This window comes from Manihot esculenta, chromosome 1 (genome assembly GCF_001659605.2).
Source record: "Manihot esculenta cultivar AM560-2 chromosome 1, M.esculenta_v8, whole genome shotgun sequence".
In the NCBI taxonomy this organism is placed as follows: domain Eukaryota; kingdom Viridiplantae; phylum Streptophyta; class Magnoliopsida; order Malpighiales; family Euphorbiaceae; genus Manihot; species Manihot esculenta.
This window is the reverse complement of record NC_035161.2, coordinates 2,859,446-2,885,469: the sequence shown is the minus strand read 5'-3', so window position 1 is coordinate 2,885,469 and position 26,024 is coordinate 2,859,446. Positions and strand designations below refer to the sequence as shown.

Genomic DNA, 26,024 nt, shown 5'->3' with positions numbered 1-26,024 from the left:
CTGGACATTTTGTACAGTATACGTCGAGACAACACTACTCTAATATTGTATTTGATCGTAATTTATTTGGATCATATGATGATATCTTTTTACTATTATAATATACTGCAATACAACATCCAAGGTCCGTGGCTCTTGATCTTAACATTCTCATGCCCTCATCTAATATTGATCATGCTATTAAAGGTGACAGTACAAGCAGTAACCGCCGACCATATAAAACTCGACGTCCATATAAAAAAAAGAGAACATTTATATGGCACGAGATGACATTTACATCATCCTTAACAATATTTTATAACTTTATCATTTTATAAATATATTATCTTATTTTTATTACTTTCTATTATTTATAAGTATTTATACTATTTTATTTTTCTATATTTTATACTTTTCAGAATTCATAAATATTTATATTATTTTATCTTATAAATTAATTATAATATTTAATTTAATAAAATATAATTTTAAATATAAAAAATTTAAACTATATTATAAATAATAATATTTAAAAGTTAATATTAATAATAATATTTAAAAAAATAATATTAAGAAATTTTTCATAATTATTTAATTTAATATAAAAATAAAATTTGAAGGATACCAATTACCGCATTTGAAAGTTTTAATTTAATATAAAAATAATTTGAATGGATACCAATTACCGCATTTGAAAGTGCGGTCTTCAATGCCGCATTTGAAAGTGAAGCATCGGCACTCCTAGAATTTTTTTTTTTATTGTTTACGTATTTTAAAAATGTGGTAGACTAAATTTAATCTGACTTAAAAATATTTATTTTCAAATTAAAATTTTTAAAAAAATTTTATTAAATTGTCTTGAAAGAGTAAAAAGTTTAAATTTTTATTTAGAGTAATTTATAATATAATCTAATTTAATTAAATCTAAGTCTTAATTTCTACTATTTTAATGAAAAATAATTTAATTTTTAATTTTTAAAATTTTATTTTGTTAAAGAAATAATGCTTATGTTAAAATAGACTGTAGACTAAAATAATTTAATCCTTTAAATTTTATTTTTTATAATCAGTCTCTTTAATTTTAACAATTTAGTCCTTTTAGTTTTAATAGTTATAATAATTTAATCATTTTTATTTAAGTTAATTTTTTAATAAATAATTGACTAATGATAAATTTAATATAAGTACTATTTTATTAATAAAATGAAAACTCAAAATTAAATTATTTATTATTAAAAAAATTAGAACTAAATTATGAATTTTTATAAATCTCAAAAATTAAACTTTAAATTACCCTTTCATTAAAAAAAAAAAAAACTGTAAATTACCCTCTTCTAAATATCCTATCATGCAAACTATATCCTATTCTGCAATTTATCGGCCTTGCAGAGTGGATTTTGCTTGATCAAAAGCTCACGGCCAAGCTCCTTGAAATCAACAGTACATGCGTGGTCTTCAGGTTGTCGATGCCACCTGCAAAACGCATTCCCACAACGGCAGTTGAACCCCATCAATCCTAGCCGCTTGTTGCAGCTGTTGCACGGATTGCTTCTGCTCTTCGAGGCAGTCTGATCACATGAACCAGCAACAGTTTCACCATCCAAAGAGGGGCGAGCTATGGAGGAAGTTGGTGCTTCTATTGCTGCTCTTGTTCCTTTTGGAATTCTTTATAGCACTTGGAGCATAAATTGGCGTTCTGTACTGATCCATAGAAGCCGCAGCCATTGGCGCAGAGTGGTGGTTCCATGTGCTGTGGCTCCATTGTTTCTTTCTTTATTTCTTCTTTCAATCTGTTGGCTTATGAGAATAGATGTAGATTTTCAGGTATTGTGCTGTATATATAAGAGGTTGATTTCCTATTCTTTGTGGGATTTGATTTCCTTGTCCAAGAGGGAGAGTTCAAACTTCATTTCTGACACGTACTAGAATCTGGGGTAAGCTTATTTATAACATAATTATTTAAAAATTATAAATAAATTATTGAATTACTATAATAACAGGATTTTCTTAAGAAGGTTAATTCCATTTTCTATTGACAACCTGACATAAGAAGTCTGTCTGAACTAACTCGTAAATAATTCAAAGATATGTCACCATAAGGACAAAACACAGTTGATAAACCCATGAGCATCAGGAATTTGCAGCAAACGCACGCTAATATCAACATTAACTTTGCCGAGCAAGACAAGGAAGAAGAAAAGGAAGCCATGAAAAAATTTGTACCACGAAGTAGTGAAACACTAAGTGGAGTGAATTCAAGCTCAGTCAAGAGATATTTGCATTCTTCAGAGATCTGCAACCCACCACACCTGCAGAAGTCCGCATCAAATGCTCCCCAAGCATAGCCACGCAAGAATCATCTGTCTTGAGATGAGGCTGCACTGATTCCCAAATCTTTTTCTTTTGAACCTGCAGGTAATAAGTAGGAGACTAAGAGAACAAATTTAACTATAGTACAAAAACAACACGTTGACTGAGGTGATGTTTGATTTCCTAACAGGACAACAATGTACTTTCCTTCAGCATAACCAAGGTCAGAGTGTGATATTTTTTGCTTTGGAAGTGTAGCAAAGAGAGGTTTGGGAATGAATTTCTCTTATAAACCTTATCAGGCAAACCAGGTTTGGCATTCCCATGGAAGAGCTCGAGATGTTTTCAATGTAGTAGTCTTAACTCATGAAACTTTACAGAATACAAAACCAATTAGAGTCTTCTCCTTTTCATACAATAAGTATATAGCAATAGTTGATTGTAGAAAATTTGCTTCAAGTTCAGTTTGAAGCAGGTCATTCTTTACTCCTTGTGTGATGCCAAAACAGTGAGCTTAAAACTGATTAGTTAGAGAAGGATAGATATATAACAGGTAGTTTTGGTAAGGAAGTCAGCAGCACTGCTCTCATTATGGAAAGATGTCAAAAAATTTTGTTATGGAATTACTGATCAGGAAGTTTTGCAAAAGAAGGCTCTCAATTTCTAAAGAATCATATTCAGTGGATATTGATGGTATCCCAGCATATCCCATTCATGTCTGTTTACTTATTAATGATCAGGTTGTGAATAGGCTAATTACAGAAGAAGAGATTCATGGTGCTTTGCTTGATATGGAACTGTGGAAGGTTCTGTTTATATGAAAAATTTATTTCTAATTTCTAATTTTTTATTTTGTCAATAATAATGTTCTTTTAAATAACTTCAGCATAGAACCAGCTTCCTAGTTGTATACACATTCCAATAACAAAGGTCTGAAACCCAGAAACTTCAGGAAGGAAGAATTAGATCTTAAATTAAATCAATTGGAAAATGGACAGAAGAAAATGTACTTTTCACCACAGTCCATATGTTTTCTTCGAAGTTACAGAAAAAAGAAGTAAAAAAGAACAACAATCATTCTTGTATATATGGTGCAGAATTTTATATATTGAAATTTGTTTATCATGAAATCATAACACTAGCATTCTATCATATAGGATTATAATGATAAAATACTGAATGTGTTCTTTCACTTTGCTTTATCTATTTGTCTCATCTAACCTATGGATTTTTCTTAAATTTTGAACAACATCAATCTCATGAACGGAAACTTGGTTCATTTGCCATCTTTTCACTTTTCCTATGCCTCTTAGGTCGTACCCAAAGAAAGCATGATATGCATCAGCAAGATAGGTTCATAGAAACAAGGCTTTAACATTTGCTAAATCCACAGGCGCACACACACAAACACAGATAGTGAGATAGCTTATTGGATGTATACATTTGAAGTGAGATAATTTCATCTAGATTCAATTTGTTAAATGTTGCAATTTGAGCAAGTATCATTGACGAAGAGCCTCAAGAGATGCTGAGTCTCCCTTCCCATTAAAATTTTGGATTTTGGGGATCTTATACCAATTGGGAAGATTGACATTCAGATAATGGCACTCTTTTGTATTTCTATCTTTTATCATTAACTCAATATAGATCCTATGGTGAACTAATTACATTTTTAGCCAGAATATAGAGGTTCTATTTCAAGCTAAACATGTAAATACAGAACAACATGCACAGAATAGTCAATCCAATCTTTTCAAACCACATCAGAAAGGGTGGTGATGATGAAGAGGGAAAAAAAAATCCTATCAGAAAGTTTTAAGGGTCCGAGACAACAATGTCGTATATGCGAAAGAGGTAAAATCAAACCTGGTTAGGAGTGGCAGGATCAGGTTGATTTTGTTGGTCGTCTTCAGCGCCAAACCAAATCCTTTCCCCTGGAATTGAACCTTCAGGAGGCTCAAGGAGCTCAACATTCTCATGAGAAGCATCAGAAGCAGCCATGAGCATTCCACTTGACTTCACCCCACGCATATTCCTGGGCTTAAGGTTAGCAAGCACCACCACTTTCCTATCCTACAAAAATCCTTGGAATATAAATCAAAAGATTTCTGGATTTTTTTGGCACTTGAGAAAAGGCTTTGCTTGAAACTATACAGACCTGGAGATGGTCGAGAGGGATGTACTTCACAAGCCCACTACAGATGATACGTGGTTCAGCCTCGCCCACATCTACCTCCTCCACGTAAAGGGTATCTGCCTCCTCATGCCTCCAAGCTTTGATGATTCGGCCAACCCTTACGTCGAGCATGTTGGCTGCATCTCTTATACTACCACCATCCTTATTCGATTCCGATTCAGACACGGTGCTCGTGGTGGTAGTGCCGGCGGAAACTGATGTGGGCTCTTCCGCATTCACATTAACATTAGCAATGGTGCAAAAACAGGAGAAGCGATGGTGCCTTGGTGAAAAGGGCGTCGCGGTCTTGATAATAAATGAACGATTGCGAACCATATTGATTCCCAGGCGACTGCAGACGCCCAGACTCAATCCGCGACCTCTTATAATCCTAGAAGCAGCTGCGGCGGCCACTGATACAGTCGCTGTTGCTGTCGCCGTCGCCATAAAACAATAGTTCCGACAAACTTTTGCTCAATCTGCAAGCGAATAAGGAATAGAAAATATGAGCTTACGCTTCAGACTTTTGTGCTGTAGATAAGCTGCGCTCATCAAGTTAGGAGCTGTTTTTAAAGAATTTTAATGTCTTATTTAATGGGAAAATTATAAAATTTTATAATTTTTATTTACTTAGATTACAAAATATGAAAAATTTATAAATGTAACAATGATAAAATTACCTTAATTAATAGAATATTTTTATGTCGAGCAGTGCCGTTTTTATTTTTAATTAAAAATTAAATTAAATTTAATTAAATTGAATCGATCAATTCAATTATTTGATTTTTTAATTTGATTGATTACTGATTTCTTATTATTTTGAGTTGATTTAATTTGATTAATTAATTATGTGATCTTTTTAATTTGAGTTTTATTCATTTTATTGATTCGAATAAAGTATTAAAATGTTTAAAATTTTTATCGAATTTAGTTTCGAATAGTCAACAAATAATTTAATTTATTTATATATATAATAAATTTTAATTTAAAATTAATAAATTTAAAATTAAAATAATTTTAATTAAATAAATATATTTATAAATTAACTGGTATACTTATAAAAATAAATTTTTAAATTTTAACGATTTAAATATATATAAAGTTAAAAGTGTAACTAACTATATAGAATTTTAAAAAATTTAAATTTAGCTCATGAAAATATATGTAACGAAATTATTCACAAACCGAACTCACAAATCTTAATAAGTCGAATATTATGAAGATCAAATTTGGCTCGTTTACGAAACGAGTTTAAAAATTAAGATCGAACTTAACTCGTTTAGAAATTGAGTTAAATTTGATTGATCATTTATGAAACTGAATTTTAAGTAACTCACAAACGGTTTAATTCATTTACACTCTTACATGTTCTCTCTTCTCCGTACACTCCGTACACTCTTTCTCCTTTATTTTCTACTCGTCATTGCTGCTATCCCACCCTTTGTTTCCATTACCTCATCATCGTCACCGCTTGAGATTGGAATGAAAATTTATTTTTGAACCGAATCAAATCGATAGATTCAAATATCTTTAATTTTAGTTTAGTTCTAAACTTTTATCGATTCAATTTTTCGATCCCAACTGACCGAAACTGTGAAAAAGTTGCTATGCTCAAGAAAGGTGGAGTTGTGTTTTGTTTGGATAAAATGCCAAGGAAGAAAATAAAGATATGTTTGGATGAATAGAAAAGGATGAGAAAGAAAATAGACTTTTTTAATTTTATTTTATTTAGGAAAAGAATGAATAGAAAGAAAATAGGTGAACATATCAATTTGCCCTTATTTTATGAATAATATTTTGTAAAACAAATCTAAAAAAAATTAAATAATAATATATGATCAAACCTATTAAAATAATAATATACTCAAAATCATCAATTTTCATTTATTTTATAATGAAATAAAAGAAATATATTTCAATAAAGAAATATTATTGTAACACTAGCATCAAGTGATTTTCTTAAAAAAATTATAATTAATATAATAATCATTCTTTCCCAACTCTATATCTAATCAATAGAAATAATATATTACATATTACAATCATCTTAAAATACCTAAATGCTTATTAATAATAAATCCAAATAATAATACCTAAAGTTCTTAACAGTTAGTTCATATAATCCTAAAAAGTTTGACCCCATTCAGACCTATTAGGTGCTTTAATAATGGTGAACCGTTATAGGAGTGTAAACTGTTAGTACTTATGTGGACCTAGCTTTTTGATTATTAAGGATTAGCAACCCAATTGATAGACTTTATAAATCTTAACTTACAAAACTATCAAATAATTAACTTAAATTAATCATTTTGAATTAAATAGAAATAACTCAAAAAATTATTTACAATGATTTAAACCGAATTAATCAATTACAAAGAGCATCATAAAAAAGTAAGGTTTGCTGCAACCTTACGACAACCTGAAACTTTCAAATGAAAGAGTATTGCTACGACTCATAATAACTTCTGAATTTTTTTTTTTTTCGCGCTTCAAACCAAAGTCCCACTGTTCTAACACTTAATCCCTTGAAGCTCCTTCGATTTTCTTGGCTATATTGTAACCTTAATTACATCAAAGACATGGTGAGGTTATCCGTGAATGCCCAACACATTTTTCCGCTCTTTTTTCTGATACGGAGCAACCCATAGCATACAATATTTATATTTAAAATAAAAAAATAAAAAAATAAAAGAGAGAGACCAAACAGGAAACAAACACCAGAATCTACCAGTAAGGCCATTTTTATCTGCATCTCTAAGAATTCAATTACAATCTAACAGCACAATGTGCAAGGAAAGAGCAAAAAAAACCTGTTATTTCTTTTTGAATTATTCAGTTTCAGAGGGAGAAAGGGAGGGGAACTATAGGAACTTTCAGATGAAAGCAGTTCGTCCACCCCTTCGACTATGCCTGTCGTAGGCAGTGTTGAATTTGTCGACTACCTCATTCATTGTGCTGGATCCAAGGAAACGGAACCACAGTTAGCTTTGTCATAGATAAAAGATGAAGAAGACATCAAGTGATAGAATTTTATAATTTTGGTTACGTTCATGAAATTGCAATTTCTCACATCTGTAATCAGATGTGCCGGGATGCATCTGTATCTATATCTTTAACCCAGAGACATGCACCCGTATGAATGCAAATGTAGCCCCAAGTACCCCTTTACACTTTCCTACTATAAGCATAAAAAAATTTATTATGCCAATGATCAAGTAGATGTCACATCTTACTGGAGGACAATAATATTGTAATATTTTCATCAAAATAGAAATACGGTACTTGTGATTCCTTTGTTCAGCAAAATTATAAAGTTAAACGTGTACCATACAATTAGATAAGGTCTCAAGTGCTTCACTATATGGTGTACGGCAATTAATCAACTTCTTGTCACTTCCTTGAGCTATATTTTTCATTAATCACACAAATTGGTTTACCCCAAAAGAAAGTATAAAGAACACATGAAAGATAGAGAAATTCCACAAAAGGAGCATGTATGATACCTTGAGCAGTTGGTAAACATGGCCAGGTAAGTGATCAATAACGTATCATTGTATTCCTGCACAGAAGTGGACAATGCAATTATTGTATAGAACAATAATACAAAGACAACATTTTTATATCACAGCATCTCCAAATTAAATACAGCAACATGTATCTCAAAAGCAGAAATCCAAATACAATCATCATCCTGTGAACAAAAAACAAATTATCAACAAAAGCATTACACTCAGAAACTGCAAAGTGACATCATTAGTTCATTATCCATCTTTTAATCATCAAGCTTCAACACTACAATAGATTCCTATTATTTCTCATCATCATGCATACGTACTGTTGAAAGCCTGAAATGGTTGTCAATTCCTCCTGGTTTAACTGTAGACATGTAGTGGAAAGACCAAAAGAGTTGTAGCTGGGTTTGGGCATGGAGTTACTAGTACAAGGTTGGATTACAATAAATCCATTGAGGGAGCAACAGAGAGAATTTAAATAGGAATTGGCTTGGCAGTCAGCCTCTCTCTCTCTCTCTCTCTCTCTCTCTCCACCCCCCTCCCCCTTCCTGTAATCAACAAACTAATTCCTTCTACGCAGGCAAAATTCTCACTTCATTCACTTTGACTGACAACACTTTCAAAATCAGTCTCTCGAGCAAAATAGTCCAGCTCACAACAAGATACAAAATTTTCAAGTGGCATAGAACATTCTTTAAGAAAGTGGTTCAGGCAGCAGATAGGAAGTTAAATTATGGAAAGTAATTTATGCAGATAATTCATCGATATGATTAAAATTTTTAACATATCTCCCAAACAAGCAACAAATAGCACTACTCACCATCAAGAAATCATCTTGAAATTTTTCTGATTCAATGGCTGGCAATCTTCTCAAAAGGCTTGATACTTGTCTTAATAATGAGTTCTCACAAGGAATTTCACCTGAATAACACAAACACAACTACTATCAATGCTATACATATTGCCATCAACTTTTCAACAGCAAATGCATCTGCCTCCAAAATAATCCTTATTATTATTATTATTATTATTATTATTATTATTATACTTTTCCCCTTTTCTTTTAATTATAATGGCCCTTCATTCAACCCCTCCAACCAGTGCTGGGATGATCCTTCAACAGGGTTCATTTGTGATTTGGCCAATGGCAGCTGAGAGTCCATTACTGTTGGATTGGAGCAAATGACAGATCTAGTTCCATCAAAGATGAGAAGTAGCGGACTAATAATCTAAGGATATAAAATATTTAAAGGGGACAACTCCAGATTGCTAAACTCTTCTTTTTTGAGTTTCAGACTCCTATCAAGAAAATATCCATGCACCCTTTAGTGACAAGAGCTGTAAATTATTGAATCAATGGCACTTTCCATCAAAAAGAAATGCATATACCTTTCTGCATTGCAACAAGATAGTGATGAAGCACCCTGATTCTGCTATTCAGCATCTTGATGGCACTATGCAAACCAGTAAGATGAGCAGCCACTGCAGATAAATGAAACTAACCTACATTAGTATGTATTATAGATGCATACTATTTCAGCTGTACTAATTCGTACTTTCTTCCTTTCAAGTAAAGAAAAAGCAAGTATAATGATGTTTATAGAACAAACAAATAGATAGGTGCTATTGAACCCTGCACAGGGTTTGACCCATTGGAGGGACCAGGAGGTCCAGGACCATCAGTCACAGACTTGATCAGTGGGTTATCAAAAAGTTAATTACACACAACACCAATTAATATAAAAAGATAAAATTCGATAATTTTAATTATCAATAATTATTAGGTAATATTCAAATATATTTTAATGGGGTTCTTGAAGGTCATACAAAAGTATTATTTTTTAAATATTACTATTAAATTTTTTGTAACACTAATGAGTAATCCATAGAAAAGAATTCTATATGTGAACTATACTTATGAAATTACTGATGTTGTATAATATAAGAAATAGTTAGCTAGCTTTATTTATTTCAAGTAAAACAAAAATATTTTTTCAGAAGAATTCTAACATATGTTAATATGATAGTTTAATTGATGTAAAATAATTTAATATGTGAATTATGTAATAAATAATTATTACGGAATAAGACATTTATGAGACAAAAGAAATACACAATTACTAATTTAGCTCAATTAGTTTTGACTTTAAAGATATCTCATGAGGTCTTGGATTCAATTGCTCTTGCCAAGTCGAGAAAATTTTTTTGCTCTTATTGATGATCAAACTGATCGGGTCAAATGGATCACAAGTTCACAGATCCAACTGGCCATTTCAAGCTATTCACACCGGATCACTTATCCAATCAGATTACAAAGCCTGACTAGTTTAAGGTCTGTGGATTTACTAATAATGGATAGATGCCTAGATGGGTAGATAAAGATGAAGATGAGAGAGGGACTTGCATTGAGTTGCCGCAGAGCCTCCATCAGATGGCTTCAGATGTGCCACATGATCAACTGATATTCTTTCAGCTTCCACTGTCTTTAAATCCCAAAATAAAAAAGTAAAAAAAATAAAAAAAATCTAGTTGGTAACATAAAGTATAACAGGGTAAAAAAGAATGAAGATGACTAACCTCAATCGTGTAACTCGAATGAACAAAGATAAGCTGTGGAATGCCATCTATGACGTGCAGCTCTGTAAGTTGCAACAATCAAAAACCAAAATTGTAAAAATGTTATAACCAAAATAGAATCCAGAGGTAAAAAGACCATAATAACTAACAATGGAATAAAGGATCTACTAATAAATAATAAAGCTTCCCATAATACATTATGATTAATGACCTCCAGCCCCATTGAAATGGGAATAAAATATCATATACTATAACTATACACTGCATTTACATACTGTAGGTCTAATCACCACTATAACCGAACCTTTATCTATATTTCTCAATTTTGACCAAACCTTATAATTTCACAAATATTAGACCGGCTCGATTTCATTGCAAATTTGCAAGTGTCCGACTAGTCAAATTTGACATAAATGAAATAATATTTTAGTATCAATTGAAATTAAAAAAAAATGTATTTTTGATAAGGGGGCCCATAATGAAGCTGGAAACACTACGAAGCCTTTTAAGGTTTATTCTAAAGGCTAAAAGGGAAGAAGGGGAAGGGAATTTGGGAATCTCTTAGATAGCTGGCTAGTACGGAAAGAAAAAACGAAAAAGGACACTTGGCACACAAGGGCTAATAAGAAATATTCCTTTTCCAGCATTTAAGGAGAGGAAAGGAGGTAACATGGGCATGCAGAATTATCATACAGTTGAGAGGCAGAGTATTGCTATCTGCTGGGAGAATATCAGGGGGTCTTGAATCTGGTTTTCTTTCTTCATTATTGTCTTCCTTGCTCTTTATCTTTTCAGTGTTTCTTTCAGAGTGTTAAGTATCTATTGATTACCAGGCAATGTTTACATTGAATGACATGAAAGTGTGTTCATTAAAACTTGATTCTTTTATTACTCTTTCTTTGTATTGATCTTAATACAAAATCTTTTTTTCTTCTTTCCCCTTACTCTATCAAATTGGTCCAACCTGCCAGATCTAACACACACAACCAAGACAAGAATGGATGGAAGACTAAAGCAGGTAGAGAGGGGACTTATTGGATTGGAGAGGCTGTCATTGCAATACAACTAGGCCAAGAACAGATGTGAGCAGAGCAGGAGGAGCGCCTCAGGTGTTTGGAAAGCATGATCACATCTATGCTAACAGGAAAGAATATTACCGAGGAAGGGAACACTTCAGTTCAAACCCCTATCCAAAATTCTGGTTCAAAAACTTCAATGACGAGGGTGGCGGAAAGAATAAACTGTTGAAGAATCTACCTCCATTGCTAAAAAAGTTGAAAAGCCCAATTTCGATGGAACTGATCCAATCGAGTGGATAGCAAGAACAGAGCAATCCTTCAAGATTCAAAATATTCCTGAAGAGTTAAAAATCTCACTGGCCCTCATAAGTATGGAGGGAGCTCCTTTGCATTGGCTAAGATGGATGCGACAGAGGAACCCGTAGCTCTCATGGACTCTTTTGAAGGAATAATTGATGTAGCGATACACCAATGATATTTCCGAAAATCCTTATGAGCATTTGGTGGCTCTAAAACAAATGGGCACAATAGCATAATACATTAATGAATTTGTAGCAAGGGCATCACTGGTATCGAGTGTTTAAGATAGACAAAGTTTGGGGTTCTTTCTGAATGGATTGAGAGAAGGCCTTCATCTAAGGCATCAATCGCATGAAACGACTGATCTGTACAAAACTATGAAGCTAACTAGGGAAATGGAACGGCAGAGAATGTATCCGTTGAGGGGAAGAGAGAAGACATGGATGATGGAAGGAAGAAAGGAGAAAAGAATCTCCCATAGGCTGGAACAAAGGCCTTGGTAACTTTGGCTATAACCTATCAAAAGAAAGATGGGCCACCACAAAAACCTCGCGAGAACGGCTATTTAAGCCCTAAAACCCTAGCCTTACCACCTATTTCTTTCAAAGAATCAAACCATCGGAATCGACATAGGAGGTTAAGACAGTATTCGCACCAGGAGTATCAAGAGCTTAGGGCGACGAGTTTATGCTTTAAATATAAACAGCCTTACTACCCTTTGCATGATTGTCCAAATTGATCCTTGAGGGCTCTAATTGGAGGTGAAGATGAAGCCCTTTCTCGCAGCTAAAGCTTCTACTTTATTCTGTGGGGGGAATTCATCAACCCAAAATGATGAAATTCCGTGGTAGTGTGCATGGAAAGGACGTGGTTATATGGAACAGCGGCACCCAACAAATGCAATTACTGACAACCTCCACACCTTCATTCAAGGTTAAACTAGGAGATGGGTGTTGGATTCCATTTGAAGGAATTTGCAAAGGGTTGGAATTAGATGCGGAAGATTTCAACATAGAGACAGATTATTATGTGTTGCCTTTAGGAATTGCATAGTTAGAAACCTTAGAGGACATTCAAGCAAATTAGCAAAAGATGACACTAAGGTTCCAAGTGGACGACAAACAGAGGGAGATTCATACTTGAGCAGGGCATTTGTATCTTTAAGGACTCTGCACAAAACTAAAGATATGAAATTCTTAGTTGTTTTGTGGCCGAAGGAGATTAAGATAACTGCTGGATCAACGGAAGAGCGGAAGAGCAGTTGACATTCCAATAGCAACAAAATCTAGCACAACTCTTGAACCACTGCAACGATGTATTTAATAAGATCAAGCGGCTACCTCCCCATAAGAAAGACGATCACCAAATTACCCTCCAACCTGAGACATGACCAATTTCGGTGCGCCTCTATAAATACGAGCATATTCAGAAAGATAAGATCGAGAAACTGGTGTCGAAGATGTAGTCTACGGGTGTGATCAGGCCAAGCATCTATTGTTTAGTCAAGAAATAGGACGGTAGCTGGAGGTTCTGCATGAATTATCATCAACTGAATCGAGCCACAATCTCAAATAAGAATCCTATTCCAGTCATCCAAAAGCTTCTTGATGAATTGAGCAGAGCTTGTTATTTTCGAAGTTGGATATAGAATCGGGCTATCACCGTATTAGAGTAGCCGCAACATTCAGGCAATTATGAGTTTATAGTCATCCCTTTCGGGTTAATGAATGCATCGGCAACCTTGCAGGCAATGATAAATAATTTATGTCATCCCATCTACGCAGATTCATTCTTGTATTTTTTGATGATTTATTGGTTTACAACAAGGATTGGGAAGAGCACTTGAAGCATCTATAGGTTGTGTTTGAATTACTTTGCAGAAATTAATTCCATGTTGATCAAAAGAGGTGTTCAATAAGAAAATCCACATCTCTCATAGAGGTGGAAACGGGTCCATGGAAGATTTTCAATCAAGACAGTTAGAGTTTCTCTAGGAATAACAGGGTATTATTGGAGACTCATCAATCAATACAGACAGCTTGCGAAATTTTTAACAAAATTATTAAAGAAGAAATATTAAAAATTTTTAGTGGACAACTGAGGCAGAACAATCCTTTGAAGCTCTCAAGCGGGCTATTATCTCATCTTCGGTACTAATAATGCTTGATTTCAATTTACATTTTGTGGTTGAGTGTGACGCTTCAACAAGTGGAGTAAGGGCTGTACTTATGCGATTAGTGGCTTATTTTAGTAAAGCTATTTAGGATAAATCAATGGCTAGGTCAACCTATAAAATGGAGTTAAATGGCTTTGGTTCTTGCCATTCAACACTAGAGGCCCTATTTAATAGGAAGGAAATTCACAGTATGTGCGAACCATAGAAATCTAAGGCATCTCCTGCAACAACAGACCAGCACACCCGCCCAACAATACTGGCTCTCTAAATTAATGGAATACAATTTTTTCATTGAATATAAAGTTGGTTGCACAAATAGGGCAACTTATGGCTTGTCAAGAAGGGTCGAGGAAGCTGAAGTATTTGCAATCTCTATTGCTCAATGGGCTGACTGGTAGTTGATAACACAGGAGGTGCTATAAGATGATAAATCGGCAAAATAATTATGGAAGTTAAAGAATGGACCACATCTCATAAGCATTATTCAATAGTTCATGATAGGTTATACTACAAGGGGAGGCTGGTCTTGCCGGCTGGTTCAGTTTGAATTTCGAAACTTATAGCTGAATTTCATGCCACACCTCAAGACGGACACTTAGGAGCCTTCCGCACTTATTGTCGCATGGCTTCAAATTTTTATTGGCTGGGAATGATGGCAACAAGAAAGACAAATCACCAGTAGGTTTGCTACAATCACTTCCCATTCCAAACTCCATTTGCGAGGATATCTCCATTGACTTCATAACAGGCTTGCCAAGGTCCCATAGGGTAGATTGTATACTAATGGGAGTAGATCGCTTATCCAAATTAGCTCACTTCCTTAATCTTCGCCATCCTTTTACTGCAAGAACAATGGCCGAAGTTTTCACAAGAGAGATAGTAAAGCTGTATGGTATTCCAAAAACAATTGTAAGTGAGTGGGACCCAGTATGTCTTTGTAATTTCTGGAGTGAGTTATCTCCAATGCAAGGGACCCAACTTAATTCTACTTATCATCCACAAACGGATGGACAAACAAAGGTTTCAAATCGATAAACAAATGGACAACCAAAGGGATAGACTAAGTGGCTTTGTTGGGCTGAGTACTAGTATAATGCGTGTTACTAGCCTGCAATTGGGAAAACCCCTTTTGAAGTCGTGTATGGTAGGCCTCCACCAATATTGCAAACATTTTGCCAAGAGAAACTAGAGTTGAGGCTGCATCTGAACAACTATAGCGCCGAGATGAGTCTATTCGGCAACTTAACTTCCATTTGCTTCAGGCACAACAATTGATGAAAAAGCATGCTGATAAAAAGAGAAGGGATATAGAGTTTGTAGTAGGAGCCAAAATGAGATCTCATAGAAAGACTTCAGTGGTTGGCAGAAACTATGCAAAATTAGTTGCACGTTACTTTGGACCATTAGAAACTATAAGTTGAGAAGGAGCTATTGCATACAAGCTGAAAGCTACCAGCTTCATACAGGATTTCATATATCACAGCTTAAGAAGGCGGTAGGGGAATATCAAGTAGTTCAGGATTTGCTAGCCCACTTAAATGTATATAAAGAACGAATGATAGAACCAAAATGGATCTGTGGGAAAAGGAACATCCTTTGTAACAACGAGACAGTCTCTCAAGTGCTAGTACAGTGGAAAGAACAGTATGCAAAGGAAGCTACTTGGATTGATCAAGCCGATTTTTAATGACAATTTTCTTATTTCAGCCTTAAGGACAAGGCTGATTTAAAAGAAGACAGTAATGACAAGGGGCCCATAATGAAGCTGGAAATATTACGAAGCCTTTTAAGGTTTATTCGACAAGGCTAAAAGGGCAGAGGAAGGGGAAGGGAATGTGGGAATCTCATAGACAGCTGGCTAGTACGAAAAGAGAGGAGGGAGGACACTTGGCACAAAAGGGCTAACAAAAAATATTCCTTCTCCAGCATTTAAGGAGAGGAAAGGAGGTAACATTGGCATACAAAATTATCATACAGTTGAGGGGCAGAGTATTGCTATCTGCTGGGAGAATATCCAGGGTGTCTTGAATATGGTTTTCTTTCATCATTAGTCTTTCTTGTTCTTTATCTTTTTAGTGTTTCTTTTTGAGTGTTGGGTATCTATTGATTACTAGGGAATGAATGAATTGAATGACATGAAAAGTGTGTTCATTAAAGCTTGATTCTCTTGTTACTCTTTTTTTTTATTGATTTGAATACAAAATCTCTTTTCCTTCTTTCCCCTTACTCTATCAATTTTCCTCTCCATAACTACTTGTCCTCCCCTCCCCCCAACACTTTCTCTCTCCAACACTCCTCTTTCTGTTTCCTCCCTCTCTCTGTTAGGTTTGCATCATTAAACCTATTAATAAAAGTTCATTAACACTTGTCCTCTTTAGGGTTTGCTTTACCTGTTATAGGGTTTCTCTTTTCACCATCACCATGAATTCCATATTTCCCTAATTTAAGCTTAGCATTCTGCATTGAAATACTTAAACAAGAGCATTTACTATAGAAGTTTGCAATTGCAGAAAGAATAAATTGGCTCATAGCCTGGTTGATGATTATGGGACAACCATCAGCAAAAGGTTTCAAGGAGAAAGAGGTAAAATAGAGAGAGCAGCAGAGGTGGAGCTGGGGCAGTGAAATAGTGGGGATTATTAAAAACTATTTTGTTGTTCCAATTAGTAATAAATTTCCCTTTTTCAATTTTGACCGGTGGAACTATGTTTTCATATCAGGCTAAAATTGCCAAAATTAAAATATTTGGTAAAGTTTTAAAAACCTGCATACAAGTAATATTTTTCAGTGATTAGGCGTGTATTGAACAATGCCTCCCAGTAGTATAATGTCCTAGATTGTTCATGATGAACTATAAAGCACAATACCTAACTATACCAGATAAATATGAATGGGCATATATACTTTCTTCAAAAGAAATTGGTAAAGAATTAAAAGCTACTCTTAGGCCCTCACCCCAAAAAACTAAAAGGTTGAGTTGTTGCTAATATTTTATTAAACTCTCTATGATCTACATGTCCATATTCAAACTTTGGTACCATATGCTTGCACAAAGTATTGTATTGTGTTTCATCCATTACTTTCAAACCATACAGGCTTCCATGTGAGCACCCATATTACAATTTAAACCTATTCTTCGGCCCCCACCTAACTGTAACTTTTAGATTGAATAATAGTCTATCACAATGTTTGCAAATTAATTGGAATGAGAAATAATAGCCTGTAACACATGGAATAGGAAAAGAAAAGAACCGAGGGATTAAACACCAATGCATATTCAGAAGTTTCATAGGATAAGAAAGGATTCTAAATGTTAAAGTTAAAGAGACTTATTTTATACAATGGCTTTTGTTTTGAGGGGAAATCATATAGGAGTTTCAAGGGATATCTATCATCCCTTTTCCTTTATTTTCCTTTTCATACCCATTCATCCAAACAAACTGTGTAGATGTAAAAGACAGATGTTAGCTAATTGAAATAAGATTTCATGCAGAGACAGCCGCTGTGAGAGGAGGATGAGCACGAGTGATGCACATAAAATCTCATATTTTAGCTTAATATAAAAAGTCTTCATGGCTATCCAAAAAATTAAAATGCCCTTATATTATTTTTTAATATGGAAAAGTAATTTAAATTAAATTAATAGAAGTTTCTATTTAACATATTCTTTGATTTGTGAAGTCCTTATTACACTAGAAATTTGTATAATTTAGATTAGCTTGTGTGAACTATTTAATAGCACATTTTATTTGTAAGGTTTTAGTACATGAAATTGCAATACGTATAAAAGTGAGTTGGAAAAAGAATCAAAACTGATAGTGTGTGTGTATATATATATATATATAATTGTGAAACACTTCAATTTTATTTTATTATTATTATTTTTCACTATATCAAGATTCATCCTGCAACTTTGATTATGAGTTTGATTTTGACACTTTATTTTGTGAAATTTTTAATTTATCATTTATTATTGAGTTTCTAATTCAAATTTATGTTGTGAACCATTATATTGATAATTTTTTACTTAGTGAAATATCATTTGAAACAGACATGGAAACACAACAGAGTAGGATTCAAATTTGAGCCAAGTGTGGATTTAATTAGGTTATAAGCCAACTCAATAACTATTACACTGTTATTCTTTTCTTTCATGTCTACATGGATCACTTGCACAATGTTTTTCTACAAATTTTAAAGGTTACAAATACCTTGAACGACGACATACATATCAACTCTTCTTGGATGTTGCATTAGTAAATTAGATGAATGTTAAAAATAAAAACAAAAATCAAATGAAACAATGTTGTTGAGGTTTAAAGATACATTAATACGGGTGGGTCAAGAATATTAAACAATGCCTTCACATTGGTGCAAAATATTCTGTGGAAAAATATTGCTAAATTATTCTTTAAATTTCAAAAATAATTGAACTTTTAACTTATTATTGGACAGAATAAATTAATAAACATTTATATGTCAATAGATTATATAAAATCATGCATATAGTATGCAAGAAAAAAAAGAATATTTAAAAAATAAACATTTCAAATTTTAATTATGCTTTTACTTGCTCAATTTAAATATCAATTAAATACAATTCAATCTATACCAAAACACCAATACTAGTAATGTATAATATAATTTATCATATAGAAGAGTTGCTGAAAAAAAATTCATATTTCTAATCATAAAAAAAAACTCATGCGTTAATAAAAGATTGTAAGAGCATGTGCTCATAAAAGCTAGTTACATAAAAGAAGAAACAACAATGAGATCATACCACTTTCATATATAGTTACAGGCAGATCCTTCTGGGCTGGATTGATTATAGGATTGAGTAGAACATATACAGGGTTTTCATTAATATCCATCAGCTGTTAAAGAAAATAGTTGTTACAACTTACTGACAAATAAAATGCATCTATTGAACATTGTCCAAGAATATACCAGAACAAAGCATGCAAAGGAAATTAATATATCACTGACAAAATCAAATATTTTTTATGTACCTATCCCTCCTAAATAGCAAAATGAATGCTCACAATAATAGGACACAGTGAAGATGAGAGCTCATTTTGTACATATCATGAAGTATTAACCACCTATCAGCATTAAGAGATTCTTAAATTTAAGAAAAGAAGCATTCAAAACCAAAGATCCATGTGTATCATAGACTCATAGTAGCAATTATCAAGCCATTGGGGGAGAAAAAAAAAAGGTTAAAAGGTCACGTTAGAAGCCACAAACCTAAACAAAGTTATAACAGTTTAACTTGCTAGCCCTTGAAACAAACATGCATTAATCAAAAGATCATTGCAAGAAAGGTGACTCTCAGGGGGGACTTTGAGCTACATCTTATGAATTTGAAGATATTTTCATTAATAGTAAATGTTTCAATTTTTTTCCAAAGAAAAGGTTAAAATCATTGTTGAGTTACCCTTGAAGATAAGTCCAAAGACTTCTCTCAGATATATAGCTATCGCCTCGTCTTTCTCACATCACTACTGTTTTCTTAAAGAACAATAGATTATGAGATGAAAACAAAAGCAATGGTTGTTAATTGTCCAAACATAATTAAATCCGCAAACATCAGACTTTTTTTTTTGGCCTGGGCGGTGAAAACATAGAATGCACATACCAAGGATGCATAAAGGCATGTTTTTAACATACTGTTAGTTAATCTTCTTTATAGATAGAAAAACTGCAACATATTTCAGCGATGGAACGATTTCCTTGGCTGTTCCAGCCCTAAACAACTCGAACTTCTCCTCATCCCAATTTGAAAAGGAAAAAAACTTTAGATTTTGTTTATTCTAAATTGGCTCAAATAAGTAAATCAGTATTACATCCAACTGCAGCATGAAGCAACGCAAGCAGCTTCTCTACAAGAGGGTAGCAAAACCAGGTATATTCACATCTCACATCACCATTTCTATAAATTACCTCCCTCACTATACTGAATTTTCAATTTAAAAACGTTTAGAAAAACATTGAAAATAATTTAACAACAAAAGGCATGATTCAGAAAAAGGAGAAGGGAAAAAACATACAGCCTTGTGAATATGCATATCGGATTCCTCAGCATCACTACCCGTTGAATACCATCCCAAGACGTAAAAATGAGGGAAAACCTTCTTATCTGTAATAGAATCACAAGATTTTCAATTAATTTATGGAATCCTAGGAACTACCACACCACAATTAAACAAATTAACAATCCCCCAAAAAAGGAAGTTATATAGGAAAATTACAGAGCTCTTGCTTCTTCTCAAGGAAAGCTCGGTGTAGAGAGTGGGTGATGGGATCATAGAGAAGTTCAAAACTATTGAAAATCTCAACGGTGCGTCCCCTCTGCACTCCTATAACGCATCCATAGACTCTCGTTGGCCGCGTTGCAGCTGAAACAGCAGTGCTGACACCATCGCCGGCGCCGTTGGTGTTGCTGGAAACAGTATTAGCGGTGGAGGGAACGGGAGGGTTTATCTGAGACTTAACCCGAGTATAGTGATCGGATATATTAACTATAACAAGTGGGTGTAGCTTGAACGTTAAACCGCTAGTGGACGAGGACGCCATTGTCGTATTCCCGGTCTTCAATTTTCCCCGGCACCGATCCCTGCCGTCCAATCGGACTCTCTGCCAGTGACAATCTTTGAGATTTAACCGCTATATTTGCGAGGAGAGACAGAGAGAGCGCGCGATCAATTTGTGGGGTTTAGGTAAAATGTGCGTTTTCGTCCCTAGGTGTTGTTTTTATTAACAATTTAGCCTCTCTGTTTTTGAGAAACTCAATAAATGTCTAAATTTTTTGCTGCATTTACGATTTCATCATTCCATTTTAGTATAAACAAACCCAGCTATTCGTGATAAAAAGTTTGTCCTCTTAGAGCACGATTTAGATCGTTTGTAGATACTTACAACATTTCTCGAGAGACTTTTTAGGTCTTGACTCTTTCTTTCCGCGTCCGTGTCAACGACTATCATTGGTTTTAAGAAATAGATGAATGTAAGTCTATGATTCTCCTTGGACACTTTTTTATAGAAGTCCTTCAATTTCACAAGCTTTTGATTTTCTAGCTGCATCCCAACAATTGGAGAATCCTCATGGCTTTTTCAGTTCATCTGCCTCAATAATCACTTTGAATTAAGTGTAACACTTTTTTTTCTAGTTTTACCAACTGGGTATCCGTAAAAAATAAAAAATTTTGTTACTTCAATAGCCGAAAATACTTAATCATTTTTTACCGGATGCCTTCCTTTTTGAAATAGTGAAAGAATAAATTTTTTATCATTCGCCATCGGATGTCGGGGGGTTTTAGGTGTCTCCAAATGAGCTGGTATTGTTGGATAGAATTGAAGAATGATGAGGCCTGTCCGAGAAGAGAGGAAGACGAAGCTTTAGCCTTGCTTTTAACGATGGCTAAAGCCCTAAAGAAAATAGACATCACATAGGCGATAAGGAATGTCATCTTGTCTTGGCAGAGCCATCTGCAGGCAAATTAGGCTTGAGGTCCTCACTCGTCCAACTTTCCCAGCCTTGGTGAAGGCACTTCCTATGCTCGGGATCAGGATACTTCTCTTTCTATCTATTTTATTTTTCGAACTGTCTTTCTTATTTACTTTTCCTTTTCTTTGCAGATATGGCTGGTTTAAGCAAATTTACTAAGGCGACACGTGCTGCTTGTAAAGGCAAGGCTATTGCCGGGGTTGCTAGTCCCCCCTCAAAGCATGCTCGCCCCTCAAAAGAGGTTATTATGCTTCCCCCTCCCCCGCTCCCTCCCTCCACGAAAGAGTTAGTCCATCTACAGCCTGAGGCTTCTCCCCTAGGCACTTCTAATTCTACCCCAGCCCCTAGGCTTACTGCTGATGCCCCCACCTCCTCCATTCCTGCTCCTATGAGTGATGGGGTCGAATCTTCCTGGCCTCCAAGCATCCAACATTTGGCTTTGGCGCTAAGCCGAGCGCCCTTACTCCTTTACGATCCCACTCTGGGACTTTTGTTAATCAGAGGTGCTCTGAGGCTTGCGGATCGGCGCCACTTGAATGAGCTCAAGACAAACGATCTTTTGAAAACTCTATACATTATGCACTAGAGAGTGCCCTCTGCACTTACATTGCCAAGGAGCGATACAAAGCCTTAAGGTGGGAGTCTGGTGCAAATGACACGAACATGAGGCTCTTGGCCGAGGAATATTCAAGGTTGAAGACTCGGGTCACTGAAGTTGAGGGTACCATGAAGGAGATCTTGGAGTTTATAGACAAGCTTCAGGCTGATCTTGATGAGGCCCTTACTTCCAAACTAGGCTTAAGAACCAGGCTAAATCTGCCGAGGATTAGGTGGCCCTGCTGCAACACCAAGTCTTGGAGTTGCAGGTGCAAGCTGAGGGAGTCTACGCTGCCTCTATCAGAGTAAGGAGACAGTGGCCCAAGGTGAGGAAATGTTTGTTCAAGGGGTGAAGAAGGAGCTAGTGAATTGTTTTCATTTTGAGGATTTTTTCTAGATAGACGACATCCTCCCCGAGGAGGAGGGCGAAATTGAAGAGGAAGGGGAGTATGCTAAAGATACTCTTGTCGGTTGGGTCTCTACTGATAATGTAATTGATGTAGAGAATACCGAGGTAATGGAGACTCGGGCGAGGGAGTCTGAGGATATCTTTCACATGTAACCTTTTTGTGTTTAATGAAAATATAGTTTGTCATTTGTGTTTTTGCTAAGTGTCCATATACCCTGTACTCAGTTACAACCTTCTTTTAAGACTTAAACAATTTATTCTTTTCAAAAAATTGCCAAAGGTTAACACCCATTCGTCATAGTAAAAAATAACTTGAAAATCCTTGAATAATAGGGATAACACCCAAACATATGGTCTGGCGTATACTTGCCTTGGGCCTAATCTTGAGGCCAATACTCGCCCATGAACACTCATCCCTTAGCTTGAGCCTTGAATGTCTCAAAAGCTTAGTAAGGCAGTAATTGAATTTGGTGAAACCCGCCTCACAGCCTGGCTCAAAGCCATCAATTGGTGGGGCCTCCACCCACTTTTTTAGGCCTGATCTATACCTTCCCTATGGCCTTGGACATGCCTTAAGATTTATTAAACTGGTCGAGACTCGCCCTATGGCCTTTTGTAATTGCTTTGGATTAACGGGACCAGTGTTTGGATAGTCTGGTAGAACCCACCTTATGACCCTACCTGGCAGAACTCACCTTGTGGTTTTACGGGACCAACGCCTGAATGGTCTAGTGAAACTCGCCTTGTGGCCTTGTATAGTAAAACCAACACTTGGATGGCCTGACGAAACCTGTCTTGTGACCTAGCCTAGTGGAATCCGCCTTATGGCCTTGTATGGTGGGACCAACGCTCGAATGGTCTGGCGGAACCCGCCATGTGACCTAGCCTGGTAGAACCCACCTTGTGATTGTACTTGATAGAACTTGCCTTGTGGCCTTATATAGTGGGACCAGCACCCGGATGGTCTGGCAGAACTCGCCTTGTGACCTGGCCTGGGGGAACCCGTCTTGTGGCCTTGTATGGTGGGACAAAAGCCCGGATGGTCTAGCAGAATCTGCCTTATAGCCTTTTCTTATCTCTTTTTTCCTTTTTTGAGAAAGGCAATCTCATCGTTCCTTATCACTGAAGAACACAACATATGAAAATATCTCGTTAACTTTATTATTAAAAAGGAATATATTACAAATATATCGAGAGTGGGGACCACTCAGCTCCCTAAACTATCTAACTTGTAAAATTTCTAGGCGAATGACCTTCGGGACTTAAAAAGTTTTCTTACCAATCCGGCAATTTATTTACTTTTCCTAACCACCCCTAAGTGATTCCATTACTACATGTATGACCCCTACAAGTTCTCGATCGGGGGTTGGTTCCTCAAGCTCAGATCTCTTTTCTTCCCTTCCCTTCCTTGTGAATTTTCGAAGGGTTTTTTTTTCTTATCAGCCTTTCAGTCTCATCCTTTAGTTGTCAGCACTTTTCTGTTGTATGATCATAATCTTCATGGAATCAACATTACTTTGTCCTGTCTTGTTTCTCCACTTTCTCAGGGTTGAGCTTGGGCGGCCACATGATTTCATTGTCATATTTTCTAATCCACATCAAAATATGAGTATGTGAGTCACTTAATAGAGTGTAATTCTTATACTTACTTTGATCATCCATCTTTTGCGAGATGGGGTAACTCCTATGATCTCTTTCATATTTGTGTCTCTCGGACTTTTTGATTTGCCCTCTTATCTTCTTTTAATACCTGATTTTTTCATCTAGCCTGATATATTTTTGGGCTTTGTTTATCAACTGTTGATACATTGCGGCTGGATTTTTAATTAAGAAATCCATGAATTTGATATTGCGGATTCCTTTCTTCAATTCTTCACATGCTATCTCATGATTAAACTCTTCCACCTATATGGCTTTAGCATTGAAACTTGAGATAAAACTCCTTAAAGACTCACCTTCTTCTTGATGGATCTTCCGCAAGTCAGAGGAAAGTTTTTTGGGAGGTATGCAAGTAATAAATCTGGATCTAAATAATGCGACAAACTGTATAAAGTTTTGAATTGAATCTGGGCTCAGATTTTGGTACCATTTCTGAGTCAAACTTGTGAGTGTTGATGGAAAGACCCGACAGAACACAAAATCGTTTACATCCTGAAGCTGCATGGTCATCCTGAAGATTGCTAGGTAGCTCCTGAGTTCTGTCATTCTATCATATTTGTCCAAGCTAGGCAACTTGAACTTGGTGAGAAAGGTTTCTGCTAAGATTTCTTTCGAAAGAGGCAAAATACCGTCTAGGCTAAAATCCTCTTCTTGTTCCTTTTGGTATCTTTGCACGGCCCGTACTAGCTTCCAATCAACGCTTTTTGGAGCTTCATCTGATTCATCTTTGGACTTGGCTTTTTCCTTGAGTTGCATTTTGACCATAGAGGCTTCCTCCCTTCTTTCGTGATCCATTTTTTATGCATCTTCCTGAGCATTATACTGCCTAAAAGTAGCCTGCAACCTTTGGATGTACTGGAGTATCTGTTCATTGATTAAATTATTGAGGTCTGCTTCATTGACCACTGGGGGGTGTGTTCTCTCTGTTGTCAAGAGCAGAAGAAATGATGACTCCCTCATTGGTAGTAATATTAGCAGCAGCTCGCAAACTATCGGGCATCTTGAGAGAGAAAAGAGACAGATTTCTTTCTATAAGGAAGAGAATAAGAGACCAATCGTAATATTCCAAACAAACAAGAGGAATTAAATAGATTCTCAACAATGGAACTAAATGGTGTTGTTAAGATTAGATTGATGACATGGCCGGAGCGGAACTGCACTGTGATTGGCTAGAACCTACAAAGAAGAAAACGTGAATGGTAGTAGGTGCCCATAGCAGCCACACCAATGCTAAGTCAGTATCAACGAGTAGAGAAAATGAAATGAATTGTTTAAAACTTTAATATAAGAGAATAACGTATATTTGTCTTTATTCTTCTTCTTTTTTTATACTATAAGAAGATGAAGATAAATATGGCATCTCCTAGTAATTTTTGCTCGATAAGGGATGTTGCTGCCTAATAGATTGGTGATCTCGTGATTACATGCATAATAAAAGTACTCTAAACTGTGCTCATTAACGGTAATTTTAGCGCAAAGATTCTCTCTATTAGGAACATGCAAGTTTGAATAATGATCGGATATTATGGTGTTCGGATCTTCCTTTCTTGAGATGGTCCGCTTGTCCTATATATATAGTCCTTACCACGTGATCCTATCTCGTAGTTACAGCTCACGGTCTCACTTTATACGATTGTTCTATAACATTATATATGTATAATATTTTTCGTATAATATAAAATAATTTAATATAAATTATATATTTAAATAAAAATAAATAATAAATATATGAATAATCAAATGATAATATATTAATAAATTTTGTATAAAAATATTTATTGTATCAATAATAAAATTACA

General features: G+C 35.1%; 2 protein-coding genes and 1 pseudogene across 2 annotated transcripts; all 3 read right to left on the bottom strand.

The window, feature by feature from the left end:
- Positions 1-1,252: 1,252 nt before the first annotated feature.
- On the bottom strand, positions 1,253-1,813 carry LOC110624345 (annotated as a pseudogene).
- A 151-nt stretch (positions 1,814-1,964) lies between these two features.
- Positions 1,965-5,023, bottom strand: LOC110624327 (tyrosine--tRNA ligase, cytoplasmic). Its single transcript, XM_021769429.2, has 3 exons — positions 4,448-5,023; positions 4,156-4,362; positions 1,965-2,388 (listed from the first exon to the last, which is right to left on the bottom strand). Exons 1-3 carry the CDS (start codon positions 4,910-4,912, stop codon positions 2,245-2,247), a joined length of 816 nt encoding a protein of 271 aa, XP_021625121.1. The 5' UTR covers positions 4,913-5,023; the 3' UTR covers positions 1,965-2,244.
- A 2,148-nt stretch (positions 5,024-7,171) lies between these two features.
- On the bottom strand, positions 7,172-20,776 carry LOC110624317 (COP9 signalosome complex subunit 6a). The gene is made up of 9 exons (XM_021769419.2): positions 20,304-20,776; positions 20,103-20,191; positions 18,833-18,926; positions 10,555-10,616; positions 10,382-10,460; positions 9,367-9,459; positions 8,798-8,898; positions 7,969-8,024; positions 7,172-7,420 (listed from the first exon to the last, which is right to left on the bottom strand). The coding sequence occupies exons 1-9, from the start codon at positions 20,626-20,628 to the stop codon at positions 7,339-7,341; spliced, it is 981 nt and encodes a 326-aa protein (XP_021625111.1). The 5' UTR covers positions 20,629-20,776; the 3' UTR covers positions 7,172-7,338.
- Positions 20,777-26,024: the final 5,248 nt, after the last annotated feature.

Coding starts and splice junctions, on each gene's coding strand:
- LOC110624327 (XM_021769429.2), bottom strand. CDS start 4,912: ATGGCGACGGCGACAGCAACAGCGACTGTATCAGTGGCCGCCGCAGCT. Junction 4,363..4,447: donor TCCCTCTCGACCATCTCCAG/GTCTGTATAGTT, acceptor GGATTTTTGTAG/GATAGGAAAGTGGTGGTGCT. Junction 2,389..4,155: donor ATCCTGCCACTCCTAACCAG/GTTTGATTTTAC, acceptor TATTACCTGCAG/GTTCAAAAGAAAAAGATTTG.
- LOC110624317 (XM_021769419.2), bottom strand. CDS start 20,628: ATGGCGTCCTCGTCCACTAGCGGTTTAACGTTCAAGCTACACCCACTT. Junction 10,617..18,832: donor TGTAACTATATATGAAAGTG/GTATGATCTCAT, acceptor TGCAACTTACAG/AGCTGCACGTCATAGATGGC. Junction 8,899..9,366: donor TCTTGTTGCAATGCAGAAAG/GTATATGCATTT, acceptor TGTGTTATTCAG/GTGAAATTCCTTGTGAGAAC.